This window comes from Vanessa atalanta, chromosome 18 (genome assembly GCF_905147765.1).
Source record: "Vanessa atalanta chromosome 18, ilVanAtal1.2, whole genome shotgun sequence".
NCBI lineage: Eukaryota > Metazoa > Arthropoda > Insecta > Lepidoptera > Nymphalidae > Vanessa > Vanessa atalanta.
This window is the reverse complement of record NC_061888.1, coordinates 10,187,666-10,206,499: the sequence shown is the minus strand read 5'-3', so window position 1 is coordinate 10,206,499 and position 18,834 is coordinate 10,187,666. Positions and strand designations below refer to the sequence as shown.

The 18,834-nt window shown below is 33.0% G+C and overlaps 1 protein-coding gene across 2 annotated transcripts in view; it reads right to left on the bottom strand.

Moving 5' to 3' along the window:
• Window positions 1-18,834, bottom strand: part of LOC125070889 (neurexin-1) — a 184,478-nt gene that overhangs the window by 91,928 nt on the left and 73,716 nt on the right. For both annotated transcript variants that reach the window (XM_047680893.1, XM_047680894.1), the window contains exon 4: window positions 5,259-5,403. In XM_047680893.1, coding sequence (XP_047536849.1) covers window positions 5,259-5,403 — 145 coding nt within the window. The remainder of the gene's footprint in view (window positions 1-5,258; window positions 5,404-18,834) is intronic.

The following is an 18,834-nucleotide window of genomic DNA, read 5'->3' as shown; positions in this document are numbered from 1 at the left end:
CATAAAAAATAAAAAGTTCTAGATAGTAGTTAAATAATAAAAAAGATATATATTTGATAATAACCATTATAAATATTAAATATTTTTAAGTTTATCAGATATAAACTATTTTTAAATAGAGTCAACAAAATTCACGTATTAAAGAACTAAAAATTCTCAAGCCTTAAATAAACTCAAAAATGAAATCTGAGCAACCAAATTCGGATTCAAGATGAGATTCTCTCTTAAAGCGGGAACTTTCATAAATCCCCGGACAGTTGGATGGTTTTATGTTATTCCTACAAACTCCTACAAATAAATTGCTTTTGCGGGCAGTGGTTGAAAACAATTTTTAATTTTGTTAACGTTCGCTCAAATAATCGGAATCCACAAGATTATACATTTTTTTCAATGAAAAATAATATAATCAGGCTCTCAACGGTACTCATATTTACTCCAATAAGTTAAAACGAGATCCTTTTTCACCCTATACATATACCTGTTTTTGGACATTATTAGGTACTATGCCGGAACTTACCCGACTTAAAGTACTCTATACATAATGTATTTTCTATATTTTGATTACTCTATACTGAAATGTTAAGATATAAATGTTTAATATGATTCATCAGATAGGAATTTCAAATGTCGTTAATATGATAAGGATTTCATTTACTATACTTTAACATTTGGAAGATCAATATTAAATGTCGACTACAGGAAGTTACAACTTATGGTTTTTAAACGTATCGAAGTCATTGATATGATGACGAGTAAATATATAAGACACGAAATTTTTAATACGACTAATTTTAATTTTCCAAATTGCCTTTATATTCTTCAATACAGTATTTTATCTTTGTTATGTCTTAATATCAATTATTATATAATTTAGATATTACAGTGTGATTTTATATTTTATATATTTAAGATTTAATTTTGAAGTTCAATGTTGTTTACACCTATAAAGACGTATCACTTTGTTACTAATGTTACTTATATCGGTTATAAATTTTAAGTGTTTAGTGATAAGTTGATGGTGTAACTATTTAAATAAATAAATAATTAATGATCATTATAATCAACCAAAGAAGTATTTCAAGTAGATGTATTGATAAAGAGATTTATTTTACACTGTGAAACGTCTAGAGATATTTTGCATCTCCCTTCCCTATTTACCAACACGGTCATTGCGGATCAAACCAGTTTTGATAAGTAAGAAAAACTTGTAACACCAAGTTTTCGTGCCCGCAAATTAAATTTATTGTTACTTCAAGTGTATATAATAAACTTCTATAGTACAACTCATCAAATTATTCAAGTTTTGGTACCTAATTTGAAACTATGTTAAAAAAACGTCGACAAATAAATTAATACATAGCAAACATGTTTATAATAACAGTATAGATTTATCCTCATTAAAGTTATATATCATTATCAAATCAAACAATTTTATTGGAAATATATCATGTGAACACTCAGCTTAAATCAACCATAGTACATATTCGTAAACTGGTCGTCATAGATCAATGTGTCGCATAAACGTTGGCGTGTTCATGTGATAGATATGATCCAGTGTTTGATAAATGACCAGCAGAGCCTTATCTGTAGGAAGACGTTAAAATAGAATCATATGAGTTATATATTAGGTGTCAATAAGGCGACTATTCCTTTGAAATCTTATTATATCGCTACTACTAACTCTATAAATTTATTTCATTGGTCAGTATTCTGACACTAGGGACGTAACATCTCAGCTCCCAAGGTTGGTGGCACATTGGCGATGTCAGGAATGGTTAAAATTACAGCGCCAATATCTATGGACAGTGGTGACTGTTTGCCCACTAGTTAGCCCATTTGCTCTAAATCAATGAGACTATAAATTATTTTGAAACTAACAGATATTTTTTTTACATTATATTAACAACCTGTTAATTTCCCACCGCTGGACTAAGGCCTCCTCTCCCTTTAAGGAGAAGGTTTGGAGTATATTCCACCACGCTGCTCCAATGAGAGTTGGTGGACTACACATGTGGCTGAATTTCGTTGAAATTAGACACATGCAGGTTTCCTCACGATGTTTTCCTTCACCGCCGAGCACGAGATTAATTATAAACACAAATTAAGCATATGAAAATTCAATGGTGCTTGTCTGGGTTTGAACCCGAAATTATCGGTTAAGATGCTCGCGTTCTAAGCACTGGGCCATCTCGGCTCAAGTACTAACAGTAAGAAGTATATGTATTTTCATATTTCGAACAATCTATATATTATCTAATATCCAATTGTTTTTTTTACGGATAGCACTATAAGACGTCGGTGGCTACCAGAATAAAAAATAAATAAAATCGGTTGAAAAACATGGGAGGAAAAGTACTGAACTGTTTTTTCTTTGCTTATAAAATAATGTACATTTATATTATACATATATTTAATCTCCACAGATTAAGTAACCTTGCCTTTGTTTCTCTTACTTCCTTGAATTTAGTTTGCATACCAACGAATACTACTCAATGAGTTTATTGTACAAATTCGCTCCCAACCCAACTCCAGCTAAGGCTTCCATCACGGTTTCAGCCAAGCATTGTTATTATGTATCGGCTATTACCCCTTGACCTGACCTGAACACCCCTCTGCTCAACTTTGATTGCGTAAATATTGTGAATTATAATGTTTCCTATCCTTGAGTATACACTAAGTTATTGGAATCAGTTCGATCGCACTAGAAAAATAGAATACCTTACACAGTCTATGCGCTTTCAATTGTGGCAACAAAGATGTTATATACATTGAGCTTATGATTCACTCAACCTCTGAACCATGGTACAATCATACAAAGTTCATATTTGAACCTTAATAGTTCAACGGTAAAAAGGCGATGTTTCGTAAAAGTTTAATTAAATTCAAGAGGTTTTAATAAAAAATAATAATTGGAAAAGCAGAAAAAAAATCACAACGTATCACAACTATACAACATCTATACTAATATTATAAAAGCTAAAGTCGCTCTGTCTGTGTGTTTCTCTTTCACGGACAAACAAGCGCATTTGATATTTTGGTAAGAAGCAAACTTGAACCTCTAAACATGACGACCAGCCCCTAAAACGCGAACCAAACCGTGTGCGAGAACTAGTTATCTATATATTACAAAATGACTTCAAATATTATATAAATAACTCTGATTCAATGATTCGTCGTCACTCAAACTCCAACAAGCTAAATGGGTCAAGTTACAAAAATAAATTGAATGACCTTTCGGGTCTGCATACACAGCCTCCGAAAAAACGCGACTAAAGATAAATGTAGGCTTTTTCACCCATAATCTGACTAGGCGAGTTGTATTTTATTTGTTAGTATCACCTTGACTTTATTTTAATTCAATATTTATATGTTATAGAAATCCACTTTTAGTTCGTCTAGTTACGATTTTTAGTCGAATATGTCTTGGATAAATATACGACCAACCTAACCTGAAAAATACTATTTCCGTACAGAATGAGTAATTAAGTATAAAAAATATAATTCTAAGCACACATTCTTACGATCATGTTATCTCTGGAGCCTGTAATTACGCTAGCTCGTTCATCCTTCACTGTTAAACCAGCAACACATAGCTTTAGCACCGAGATATATGGACCTGGCTGGAGTCTTCAACTAGCTGTGCCATTTATTTACTAGACGATTAACGCAATTGTTTAAATGTTTTGGTACTATACAAAAATATCTTCCAAAAATATCTCGAGGGAGTAGTGTAAGACTAACCGCAGATCCATTATTTATGGAAAACCTTGGTTAGGCCAAAAAAAATGCATCAGATAACACGGAAAACTACAGGCCGTGCAGCCGATCTTTAGGATAATGTTGCTCTCGCATCTGACAATGAATTTTAAGGAATAGAGAGTGCCCGTATCTTTGCGCAACCGCTGTTCTGTAATATATCTACTGCATAGTTGATTATTCTATTTGGTTGCCGTCCCTGAAAATCGGTCAGTAGGACATCATTACTTTTATTCTACTACTAAAAATAAAAATTATTTTATTATGAGTGGATGAGTCAACTAGCATAATAAGTCAAAAGTTTTAAGGTTAACAGGGTTACATTGTTGCAGTGGAAAACGGAAACGCTGCTCTTTTCTTAGCTCCTACTTGTAACAATATAAAACCGTCACCAAAATACATTCAAGCACTAGAAATATGATCATTCACAGCCACTTAAGAATTAAAACAAAACTTAAAAAATAAAATAAAAAATAAAACATTTTTATATTTTTTAATATTTGAAAGTAGCGTAACATCGCTCAGTCGTCAATGATTATAACACTAGTACATAGTAACAAAAACAAAAGACACCAAAACTCAAATAACCAAAGCCAAAATATTAGTCACTTTTGTACTAACATTTCTCATAAATAAATACAAAGAAAACCCAAGGTAACTGCAGCGACTTTTACGTCAATCATTCGTTGCAATGCTAGAAGTCCTTCAACGAATATTTTTTTGTATCATTAATTAAAATACACGATAATAATACTCGTATACTGTTAAACGTGGAAAAAGGTATACGCATTTGTGCGGTGAAATTAAGGCTTTGTACACGCTTCTGCTTTTGACTTGAACTAAAGTAGAACGCTATGGAATTTCTTTGTTGGATTGCCAGAACGTTTTCTACCTAACCGTGCATCCTAAAACGAACTCTATTTACAAGAGACTAAGTTCCCATTTCCGCGGGTTAATAATGCTTGACAATGAGCGTGGAAAATTGAGATATTTATAAAATATAGTTGAGTGCATGGAATTTTATATTTTCCTTTCAGCTTTATTCTTCCTTTAATAAAAGTCCTTGGAAGGCGATCATTTTGTACTTATTTAAAATTAGGTGCCTTTTCAATTAGGTTAAGCATTGCTGTGTATTATAAATACACATACGTTTACTTATTTTGTATGCAACTAATGCCCTCTAAGTTCGATTACAGGTAACTTCCTACAAAACAAACATCAACTCTCATCATCAACAGACTTTCAAGACTACTTTCTCGCAATTTAATAATAATACTGAGAGAACAAATTGTAAAAGGAAGCTTAAGAGGATTTTATGCAGTCTCGCTTGCGTCACCCATGAACCAATTACTTTATAACCAAACAGCAATGCTTCTTATTTACGTGTACTAGCTTGAAGTTAAATGTGTGACTATGTGTAAATGGGAGATAGAAGAACATGATAAATTACTCAATTAATTAATTTTCTGAGATGACTGTCGTAGTTTAAATTACTAACTTACCTTCAAATCTCTCGAATGACGCAACTCCTGTCTCCGAGGTGGCTGTCCGGGTAAATCTGAGTACACCAAATTTCGCACTGATCCTTTAAACTTAGGCTCGAAAATCACTGATGGTAAGGCTAGCGTGGTCAGTTTTGAATTGTACCTGAGGACAAAGAGGGTTATTTAGACATTATCGTATGTATATTGCAGAGGACATTACTAATCCTACGTTACGTTACGAAACTTGTATGTTTGGCCTAAAATCTTTCAATCCAAATAATATATATAAAAAATTTTAGATGTTCCATGTCCGATGTCCTAGTGATTCCTGTAAATCTTAACCAAAAATAACAAGTGGAAGCGCGGCAAGCACCACTGAATGCTCATCATCATCATGAGTCATCTACTAATCGGTGGTGAAGGAAGACATCGTGAGGAAGCTTTCATGTATCGAGTTAAATTCCACCACACGTGTTTTCTTACATAATGAACCTGTAAGGTATTTACATGTTATCGCTTTACTCATTTTAAGAATAATATACGTATATATCACCATTATCGACCATAACAAAACTTCCGAAACCATTAGCGCTTTCGCGACGTACACGCTAAGAAAGGATCCTTGGACATCTCCTGAAATGGATTGGTAAATTTGTTCAAATTTTATACGATGTCGGGACGGACAGCTACTTTTACTAATAGTAATTAGTTTGGTTGTGAATTTCGTAAGTATTCATTTCAGTGACAAAGGATTCTCATTTGTAAATCTTGTATAAAGCCAAGTGAGCAGAGATGTCTCATTTAACTGCAGTATGTGACTGAACTAAAGGATCAATGTACGACTATGTTATGTTTGATCTTTGTTGCTTATACAAATATTGAACAGTAGATATGAAGCAGTGAGTAAACATAGAATAATTTAGTAATTTACAAATCTGTGTCAAGTGAAGGAAATTACTTCGTTTTATTATCAAAAACATCATCTAATATAATTTGAATACATCCGTTTATTAAAATAAATAAAATATTTTTAAAATAGACTACAATTTAAAAAGCAAAGCCGTTTTAAGTCTACGATTGCACAATCCATCCAGCGAGACAAGGACACCATTTATCTTCCTTCCTTTTCTATCCTATCAAGTGTTGACAGCGCAATATATTTGAGCACGACTTGACATATATTTTGTGAGCAAAAAAACTCTTGTTTCGAGATGGATTGAAAATAGTTATTTAAGAATTCATTTGATAACTTTTTAAAGCTAATATTTATGTAATTTTATTTTAATACGTGTGACTTTTTCTAATTAAAAATTTACCTCGTAGTTCTATGTTTTTTAAAATTATCTATATTTAGTTTTAGAAAATTATCTAGATAGATATAAAGTCACGCAAGTCATCAAATTCGCTACTTTAATATGTCGGTGCGGTCAGGACAGTGTTAGCTATAACAATGGAACGCATGTAGCAGTTTTTACGACCAGCCTGAAGCCAACCGCCTCTTACTATTGGGCCATCATACGGGCTGTTAAGCCTCTAAGTGCTGATAATATTAATGGGTTCGCTTAGTATCAATCACGACACCTAAAGTTAAGGTACGATGGCTCTGGTCTGCAAAAAAAAATTCAATCTTTACATAAACATTTACACGGATATCAAAAATATTTTGGATGTTCATAGATATATCTTGGAACTTGTGTATCGCAAGGAATTATTATATCAACTCAGAACTTCTTCTATGCGATGCGTAAAAATATTATGAAACCCTAACTGAGTTATAATTATTAACTAATTTATACCTAATAATTATAATTTAACGTCATCAGTTTGATTTATATCATTTAAAAAAGTATCGTTTTACTCTCCGATTTTCCTTAAAATAATAGAGACCTGGCTGTAGGACTTATCCGGAATGTTTGCTACCAACATTACAATATAATTAAAATTAAATACGGAAATAATGTTCTGATATGAAGTTATACAAACAAATGTAAAATAAAATAAGGGCAGTAGAATTTACTTTTCTTATTTCCCATAACATAATTGATTAAAAAAAAATAGAGTAATCGTCACAATTAAAATATTTATTATTATTATTATTTACTTCATGAAATTGAAGTTTTTGGTAAAAAGATTGATGATATTCTTTTGTATCTAATTCTTTTCATGGGATTTTAAAAGTTTTCCAACTCCGATTAGGGACGCATCTTTAGGGACTCAGGGAACAAGTTTTAGGACTTTTGCATACTTAGAAAAATGTTTCCTATCTAACGGAAACATATAATCCATCTTACATATTTCAAACTATCACTGAAATAAAAATAAAGCTAAGGTTTTATTTTATTATAAGTAATTTGATTGTCACTAGTATGTAACACTACATGTCCAAAAATAATTTCCGAATATTTCAGTTAAGAATTTCCTATTGGTAGCAGTTTCAAAGTTGCCAATGTTATACTGCTCTGTCTCCAAAAGCGAAGTGACGCCATTCGTCCTGCGGCTGAACTTTCTCGTCGATTTCGGGCTACCGTCCCTCGCATTATGAATATGTCGCATTATCATTAATACGGTGGTTGTAAGACCTCTGACGCTGTGCAGAGTCTAGGTGGCAAATGGTCGACATGCTTTCAATTCACTTGCCTCTTTAATGCTCAGTGATTTTTGCCTATTTGAAAATACAGTAATTTTGTCGAACGTTATCTAATATAGCATGATACCCAGGTACACTATGTTGTAAACGTACATTGTAATACCACTTTTCACCAAATATTCCACATATGTGTACTATTTGAAATACCATATTGGGCTAATAATATACATTCTCCGTCTCTTTTGAGATTGTCTACTGTGGACAAAATCGGTTAGGACGACATAACATCACATTTAAAATGCCTTTTGAACAGTCCACCAACCAATGAAGAGGTTTTCGATTAAAATCTAGGGTTTGGTCAATTTAAAGTTGTTGGCCTCGTCACTATTGGTCCGGTGTGTGTCAAATGTCTGACACTATTGGTCCGGTGTCTGAACTTTCTTTGGTGTAGTAAGATTGCCGTTCCATCGTATACGAGTGAGAAGTTAAAGCGCAGTTATGTTCGTGGCTGCACTTGGGCACGACAGTATATCGTGCTTGTCTAAAATAGCTTTGTCCAAAATCGGCCATGAGGACAGCATCATGTCTTTATAATGCAACTACAGCGAATGTTCCCACAAATTTACCTCTTGTTCTTTTTTTTACATTAACACCCTGTAAATTTCTTACTACTGGGCTAAGGTCTCTTCTCCCATTGAGAAGGTTTGTAGTATATTCCACCACGATGCTCCGATGCGGTTTGTGGAAAGTCTTGTTCTTTACTTCTTTGTTTTCAGGTTAAGTTATTGAACTGGGTGAATATTAAAAAATAGATTCTGTACATATTCCTGTAAGCTTATACTATCTGTTACATTTTTCTGATTACATTTTTCGATATCATCAAAAAACTGCTACATGATAACGTGTTCACCAATAAGAATCACAAAATATTATTCGTTTTTGTTATTTGCTTTAAATTTAGGCCTAAGCCACAAATCCTAAAGGTAATAAATCCTGAATATTATAGTCAATATCTTTACTCAAGCTTATTTTATATTATACCTCGAGGTCGAAGTTAATCCATTTTAATTTGAAGAAAAACCTCACTAACTGTAAAATAAAATAAGAAAATTTATGGAGTTGTATGAGATATTGAGTAATAAAGCAAAACCCTTGTTTTGGTTTATTCGCCGATGATTACTTTATTTGAATGAAAACATTACACTTTTAAGGTGTCCTATACTAGGACAGAAGATATCTTCTTTAAGAAGCATATTAGTAAGGACCTAGTAATCTTTTTTAATACGAACTTTCCATCCTTATATCATTCGGCCAATATTCACATAAGGTTATCCATTTTCCTTGAAGTTGTTATTTCTAAAAATCCTTTCTCATTAATATTATTAGTCACTAAGCTAATTATCAAATCAATCAAATCGTTAGTTTCAAATATATCGCAATGATTGATCAATTGCTTTTTTTGCAATATAAACACTAAACACTTATACTACTAGAGGTTCAAAATTTAAATATTTTTATTTTTATTTTAAACATATTTTATTTGTGTACAAATAAATATTATTTTATTATAAACATTTATATTCATAAATATCTGAAACTGCCTTCCCTATTATATAGTAACAACAATATAATTTGAGTAGTGCGTTCTCGCACTCTTGTGCGTACGTACGATCGTACATTCATTTATGTATGTATCTGTATGAGTATTTGGGCATGAAGGTTTGTTTGCAAATTTTATAAATTGCAGATTATGGCAAAGCCATACTTTCGGATAGTCCGCAATCAAGAGTTAGTAACAATAATAAATTAAATAGCATATGTGTATATAAAGAGCCGAGATGGCCCAGTGGTTAGAACGCATGCGTCTTAACCGATGATTTCGGGCTCAAACCCAGACAGGCACCACTGAATTTTCATGTGATTAATTTGTGTTTATAATTCATCTCGTGCTCGGCGGTGAAGGAAAACATCATGAGGAAACCTGCATGTGTCTAATTTCAACGAAATTCTGCCACATATGTATTCGGCCAACCCGCATTGGAGCAGCGTGGTGGAATATGTTCCAAACCTTCTCCTCAAAGGGAGAGAAGGCCTTTAGCCCAGCAGTGGGAAATTTACAGGCTGCTAATGCTGAAAAAATGTGTATATATGAAAGAACCTATTACAAAAAATGTTATTTTATTAAATAGACTCAACTCAATTACATGAAAGAGACGAATGAATATACGTTATATTAGCATAAAAGATTTTATTACAAAAACGGATCTTAGTTACCAATGCATTTTCAACGAAGCATCGAAGACCAGCATTAGATATAATCTTAGTACCATCTTCGCATTAATCTATCTGATGTTGCAGTCTGATACACATCTCAAGAAGTTCCCGGCGGTGCAATTTAATTAGCGCAAGTGTTTCTTACACAAACGTTAGTATAAAAGCAAGTAAGAGTTTGGAGAAGTTATTGGATTTGATAAGCGGTGGTTTAATACAAGCAAAAACTCTCGCAACTGTGATATACAAAGTTATAATTGAAATTTTTAGTTAACTTCTCTAAGGAGTGAGAAAACCTCATCGATTAAAATTTTACATTTTTTGAAATACATTTTAGTAAGGAAAATGAGCAAACAGTTTTGTATAACTGTCCAATCTACTTTAAGCGACAAAATTTAAATACGTTCCGTAAAATAAATTAATATAAAGACAGGTTATGGTTGGAATAGTTAGAACGCGTAAATCTTAACCGATAATTTCGGGTTCAAAACCGCTGAATTTTTATGTGTTTATTTGTGTTTATAATTCTTCTCGAGCTCGACGGTGAAGGAAAACATCGTAAGGAAACCTGCATTTGTCTAATTTCAACAAAATTCTGCCTGGAGCAGCGTGGTGGAATATGCCCCCTAACCTTCTCCTCAAAGGGGAGACCTTAGCCCAGCAGTGCATAATTTACAGGCTGTTATTATAAGACAGGAAGACAGACAAGTGGACCACTTGATTTTAAGGGGTCAACATTGCCCACAGATATTTGCAGTATGAGAAATGAAAACCATTTTCAACACAATCGCCAACTATTTTAAGAAATCGTTTACAATTTTGTATACTTTTAAATTTGGCTCCGAATATTCAGACGCGAAACAACAATATTTTGCTGTTATTCTTGAGTTATTTAAAACATTCAAAGCTAGAGACACTTTAAGTTAAGTTCATCTTAAATCTCAAGAATAATTATCCTAGCAATACTTATCTCGAGAACTTAAACGATGTTGCAGTTTAATTAGACCGAGTAAACCTCACTTAGCATTGCTGACTTATTGCGGTGATTAGTTTCGGAATACAAATATTAAAATGCGATTCAACAATCTAATTCAATCGATAAAAGTAAAGTTGATATCAGAAAGACTTGCTATTTAAAAACTGAAATAGTCCCCAATACCCTTTAATCGTCTTTACGTAGCCAACAATGGAAACGAAGATGTTATGTCCCTTGTACACTAATTCACTCACGTTTCAAACCATAACAAAGCAACCGCAGTACAAACTTCCGGTCAAAGTTACGAGCAGTGGTATCTACACAGACGAGCTTGCATAAAGTTCTGCCCAAGTAAAGTTCGTGTTTTTTTCATCCTTTGAAACTTCTTTTTACTCATTATCACGGATGTTCTAATTTGTAGAACATTTTGGAGATTTTGAATGTAGGCTTGTCCAAAGAAAACGGTACAAATGGAAAGGGTGTTTGTTTAATAAAATTCCAAGGATAATTTTAACTTTGGCGATTAATAAATTAGTCTAATTCAGTAAACCACTCAAGAAGTTAAGGAGACAGATCAAAAAGCTTGTAGTATTTATTGACTTATAGTATTATAGTACTTATAGCCTATGATAGACAAACAAACAGAGTTAATTTCCCATTTATAATATTAGTATAGATAACATAACACCCGTATTTGTCTTGTAAATTTACTTTTAAAAAACGAGTGACTAGAAAATTGACTCACTTGCCAGTTACTCTCATTTAATTCAGAATTATGAACCAATGATAGTTTAACATATGTAATCTTGTAAAATGAAAACTCATAAACACTTGTAAAGTGTTCACTGAAGTATATTTTGATATTGATTTTATCTGACATTCAGCGTTGTCTCAACTAGTTGGAATTCTCGGCGGTGTTGCAATTTAATTAGCTCCAGTGATCCCAACTAAGCACTAATACTTGGGTAACATACAGCTGGAAACTTAAGTTACAGACTAATTCAATTTAACATAAATACCCCTACATCGCTACCGTTACAGGTATACTGTGTCAAAAGTTTTTTCTTAATTTGAAAGCAATTGGATTTGATATTGACTGTATATTAGTTATCATAAAAATCGAAGAACAAGAATGAAAAAGTTATAAAAACAAAATGATAACAGTTTTTATGCGTCGCTTTAAGGAACTCACATTCGTTACTCACACTCACACTCATTTAAACAGTCGAATCCCATGCGGCTCTTTTAAAAGATATAGCTGAAAAACACTATTTTCATTTTCAACATTGTATCGCATACAAATCTTTAGCACAAATTTTAACCCCTGGAAGGTAAAATTTATAATGTATCCTTTTTTGGGGCCTCAAACTTACTCCGTATAAAATTGCATCATAATCGTTTCAGTGGCTTAAATGTGTACATACGACATTTTGCATTAATTGTAACAATATAATATATGTAAAATAGACTTATTGGGTAAAAGTTCATACGTCAAACCGACTGACCGTCTAACCGACTGTTGACTATCGACCGTGTAACGGTCTGTAAATGTTGCTCTACTAGGCTAAGTCCTCCTTTTGAGAAGTAGATTCGGAGCTTGTTCCACTACGCTGCTCCAATATAGAACGATAGAAACACTTGTGTTTAGAGATTTTCAACCAACGCATGACACAGCTCACGATGCTTTTCATTCACTGTCGAGCAGGAAATGGTTCAGGAAAACAAATTGAGTACATGAAGATTCAGTAACACTTGCATGGGTTTAAAACCATCTAATCTTGGCCTAAAATTTACTCGTTATGCCATATATTGGTAAACTAATAACACCTATTTTCCGACTTCTCAAAGTTAGTACATCCTTCTTAGAGTATTCGATTCTATAATAAGATACCACAGTTATTTTTAACTTTGCCCATTAAAAAATTTAAAACTCCTACAATCATTGCTTAGTAAGGTATATAACTCAATACAAAATTATATTAAAGATAAAAAAGCGTGGACTTAGTACTTATTGATTCCTAGGCAGGATTTATTAAAAAAAGATTGTACTTTACTGATATACTTTGTAATTAAAATAGTGGAAAAGAGTAACTGCTGAGTTTTTTTCGGTTCTTGTTAGAATATACTTTCCGAACTGATGGTAGCTCTACATTTAATTCAACACTGTGACACGACTGTGACATGCTTTTATGAGCCTAATCGAACAAAGAATATTTTGATTTTGATGTTGTTGGTGGAACAATATAATTAAAAATTTAAGTTGTAAGTGAAATTTCAAATATAATTGCAAACGAATAGATTTGAGGTGCTAAGTTGAACGGCCTGTTAAAACTGAAGACAGAACTAGTTCTGAAATATCCGAACGACATTAATGTTTTAAAATTGTAGCCGTGGCAGTTCCGCTGAATAGAAGTTCCGTACAAACTTACACCAACACTCAGACTTCACACTCGCTATCAACTCTCTTCCTTTGGGATCGAATTCTAAGTCAGGATAACTTCTAGCAACCTCCTAGTTGCAATTCTAAAACTATTTTACTCTCAAGTCTGAACGCTATTCATTCCTTATATTATATTTATTTGTGACCAGAATGTGCAAGCGACGTTTGTATAAATACGGAATATTGAATCCTTTGACGTTACAAAGATTACAATCATTATTTTTTATAAATAAATGCAAGATGAACTTGGTGAATAAGTTAATGACACTCGGGACTTGTGCGGGACAATAAAATAGCCCCAACGGGAATGCACAACAGTATCAAGGCGTGTACTTACTTTGTATATTCGTGTTATTTGAAAACACCTACTTTAGGTTGCAACATGAAATTTATAAATTTATATAACATTTGCTACAATTTAAGTTGTTTCTGAGTTACAGCAGAGCTTCAGTATTTTTTAGCCTTTAAAGAGTTAATAACATTCATTAGCAACCAACAGAGAACAGAGGGACAGTTAAATGCAATAAGCCATATATGATGCCCGGGACGCCAGTGTCCACGCGGTATAATTGAATTTGCGTCCCGTCAGGACTGCAACGCTTCGTAATTTCTTTGTATAATTCCTAAGGACAACTCGACTTGTCTGACTTGTTGAAAACCAAGGTTTAATTGATAATAATAAGCAAAATCTAAGATTTTTGTTTTTGTTTTTTTTTCAAAACAATCTATTTCCTAAAATATCAAAATTAAATAAACCTATCTCAAGTTAAACTACAAAACGGAACTAAAATCTCACTGGACCTAAGACTAACTGGCGTCACTAGCCCTAAATCGGTTTTAACCTTACTGGGTGACGTTGTGTCTAGACCAAATTCAGACCCGCAGTCTAGACTTCTAAATGACCTCGGTAACCCCGTTCCATTAAATTGAGTGAAACTGTGTCGATTTTTTTTCCTTTCCGAATGGAAATGCCTTTGTCTAGTCTCTTGACTACTGATATAACTATGTATATTATCATAAATAATATTAAATACCGGGTTATATGTAATTCTTTTTACGATATATCTTGCAAACATACATAAAAGTGAAATCCGTGGTCAATGGAAATCTTTTCTCGCAATTTGATTAAACGAAATAAAATAATCGATAAGAATATCAGATCTATTCATCGGAATATCATTTTGCCGTAAGTATAGTGTTTTACAAATTTAATATAAAGTTGATAGAAATCATCGAAAAAGGAAAAGAATATAACTTTTAATGTCACATAGCTAGGATAAGGCTTTCTCTATTTTAGGAAAAGGTTTTTGGAGGTTATTTGACCATGCTGCTTCAATACGGGTTGGTGGACAATGTATCAGATCACAGTGAACACATGAAGGTTTCTCTTATTAGCCTCGAATGCTGATTACGAGCTGAATTATTAGCACGAATTTGAACCCGCAATCATCGATTAAGATTCAAATATTCAAATCAGTTGTTCACCTACGCTCTCCAGTAAATAATAACGCCGAGGGAATCAAATATTTTTATTTTCTCTCATTAACAGCCTGTAAATTTCCCGCTGCTGGGCTAAGGCCTCCTCTCCCTTTGAGGAGATGGAGCATCAAACTTGTATTTTCTCACAATAATACAGAACTCCACTTTAATGTTGGAACCGTGCGAAGCTGCCTTCTGCCAATCCACTGCTGTGGTCTCTTCTACGAAGCACGTGGTGACATACCACCACAACTATTAACTGAACATCGATTTGTCTATAAATTCAATGAATACATGAAATTGTCTACTAGGTAAATTTCGAATACAAAAGAACGACAGATAGGAATATGTTCTTGTTTCCTACTTTCAGAGAATTACTAAGCATTAACATAGGCGGCTCCTAAAATGTTAATAAACTCAACTCAATTCGAGCGAATGAATCCATAAGAATGAAATTAGTTATCATAAATTAGCAATTATCGCGTCAAATTTGCTTTTGATCTTCGTAACTTAATTATAGCTCAAATATATCTTTTAAAATTTCCATTTTAACCTGTAGCCAGACGATTCAAAGCGCCTTATAAAAACCTTGATTATATATGTAGATATTTTTTTTATAATAGTGAAGCTCGCAAATTAGCTACCTGTAGGTAAGTGATCGCCAGTGGAATATTAAGTAATAATATAAATTAATTTACATGACTAATGCTCCATCGTCCTTGAAAACTAAGAATTTCTTTCCCCGAACCTATAATCACACTAGCTCATTCAACCCTTCAAAACAAAACGCTGTTTAGTAAAAGAAAAAGTTGTACCAACATAGAAGGCTTTGCACAAAGCCCTACCGAGTAAAGTCGCTATGATTTTGCCATTTACTCAAACAATTTTTTACTCTTTTTCACCAATCGAAATATAATATAATTCTTTAATTACATCCACAAATCTTGCATAAAAATCAAATAATCCACGTCTTTCGTATCGACTTTATTTATCAATAAAATATTGTATAAAAATATGTATATTGAAATTATACCCCAAAGCATTGGCAGCCATTCTTTATATCCTGTTTCTATGGAAAGAAAACAAAGGAAATACGAACGGGAATATCTTTTAACGAGCAACTGTACCAGCAACTGTTCGGACGTCGGATAAAGAGACGATTTCTGTCAATCCCGCGGGAGTACTTTTATTTCCCGGAATAAAAACTGATCCCGTATGTTGATTGGGTATTATTAAGAGTCTTATATGAATATATCACATGACATAATGGTAACGGTAGTAATTATATACATATCTAGCTGCCCCCTGAGACTTCGTTCCGGTAAAATTCATACAAAGCTACTCCTACTTAAAGTTGAAATTTCCAAAAATCTTTCAAATTTATCGTCTACGTCGCGATAAAAGTGTCCATATTAAATTTCAAGTCAATAAAATCTCTAGTATCAGAGATCCTTGATGAGTCAGTGGTTTCTTTATGGACGATATCTATGTTTTTTTTACTGTCTAGGTGTCATTTATTCACTTCATACTCTCGATTTTCTTGCATTAGTCGTTCTCACAGATGACTATGGCCCAGAGATGCGTGTGTGTGACCCCGTGATGAACACTCTTGTCAACGACAAATGCCAATGAATTTTCATGTGCTTAATTTGTGTTTGTAACAGGAAATCTGAAAATAGGATGAAAATTCTCACAAGTGTACTAATCCTAAATGTTCTGGCCTAGTAGTGATACATTACCCAGGTGTAACTTTACTTTACTTTAGACAGAAATAATTCATACATTCATACATTGTTGACACAAGAAACGACTGAATCGTATATAATGAAAACTTAATCAGATTTTCAATATGATATAACGCGTCGCATGAAATTGGTTTGGAATTAATATAAGCGTTTATTCTCAAAGGCGAGGCATAAAAACCATTTACAACGACTTTTCGTACTTATATCCATACACACAGTCATCTTCCGTAAATCTTGATGGAAACGACGTACATCCCACACATACATACTCACAGACACACACATTTCATGTACATTAGTACACAGATTATCAAAACGTGGAAGTTTGTCAGAAAGTTGATATTCTAAAATCGAATTCCATTAATTCAAAATAGGAAGTAATTGTATTTAATGTATGAAGCAATTGTGACATCTTACATTGTGTTAATTTAATGCAATGTACACACAAACGCACACAGAGACATCCTTTAAAAAAACCGTATTGAGCTCTGACAACCTTTACATGTGTGAACTATTCTCAAAACTCGCAAACTTTACACGCGTAAATAAAATGACACGCATATATAAAAACAATTTGTTCATATTTGTATATGACCGGCTATATCTGGATTCGTATTCTTCCAGACCATTTCCTCCGCAAGAAATAGCCCACACGACATTTAAAATACGAGCAATAAAGAATAAATATTTCATCGGATCGAGTCGTTCGGATAAACTATGGATTTTCTTAAACGACAGCAGCGTACATAAATAATACAGACTTGCTCCCGTATTTCGTATTAGGATTGCGTCTGAAAGATTTGATATGATTGCTATAATATATTTGAAGTTAAAACTATATTTTACAGCTTGATTTATTATTGTTTTATAAGTACCAGCAACTTATATAACATTATTTATTCAAGTGGGATAATAAAAGTCATTTTTAATTCTTGTTAGAGTGTTTAATTAAATGTAAATCTAGCAACCGGTTCGGAAAATAGATTTTACCGAGAAGAACTGACAATAAACACAGCAGTTACTCTTTTCCATCTTTTCCTTTTATATATAACTAGCCTAGAAAACACTAAATACTAACGCTTTTTTATATTTAATACAATATTGTATTGAGTAATGTGCCTTATATGTCAATGTTTTTTTGACATTAGCTTTAATAGGCAAAGTTAAAAATAACTGTGGAAGCTTATTATAGAAACGAATACCGTGCCTCAGGAAGGATATAATAACTTTGCGAATTTTAAATTTGCCTGCATCGCATCGCATCTATATAATTATTGTCACCGTTTCTTCGAATATATCTATATATTTTTGGTAAAAAAGTTAAGTAATAACTATACAATGCATATGTCTCATTGCTGAGCTAGACCAGTCCATTTGTACTCTTGTTGCAGAATATCATCGAGCACTTGCTACTTCTTTTTCTTTAAAAACTCAAACTTACTTTAAAAAAAAACGATGCTGACTGGCCATAATTTATGCGTTATGCCACTTTTTTCACGCAGCGAAAACCTTCAGAAAGGTACTCGGGAGGAGGGGAGGTCTATTCGTGTTGTGCTAGTAGGCCATCTTGGCTCAACAGAAATGAAACTAGAATATTAACGATATGTGATTACAGTTTTATAAAAAATCATTCAACATCCAGTGCTTTCAGCAAGAACAATCATATGTTCTTAAATTGAGCTATCGTCCTATAAGTGGAGTAAAAGTATGGTTAGTTATTTATATATAATTCTTAACATATTTGTTATTAATAAAAATCATAAACCCGAATTCCATTAAAACTTTATACAAGGATTCTTTCAGAGCTGACCTTTTCGAATATTCAAAGTTAATGTTATTTAAAAAATACAATTTAATACTAAAGTTATGAAGTGGGTAGTATTAAATTAAAAAAAAAAATAGTGTTCAGGGGACACTGAGTTGAAACGAAGTAATCCCTGGTGGTAGTGCTTTGTGCAAGCCCGCCAAGCAGCAATTCTTGGTATTCTTGTGTCTCGGTTTGAAGGGTGAGTGAGACAGTATAACTATACAGGTACAAGGGACACAGCGTCTTAGTTTCCCAAGGTTGGTAGCTCATTGGCGGAGTAAGGGATGGT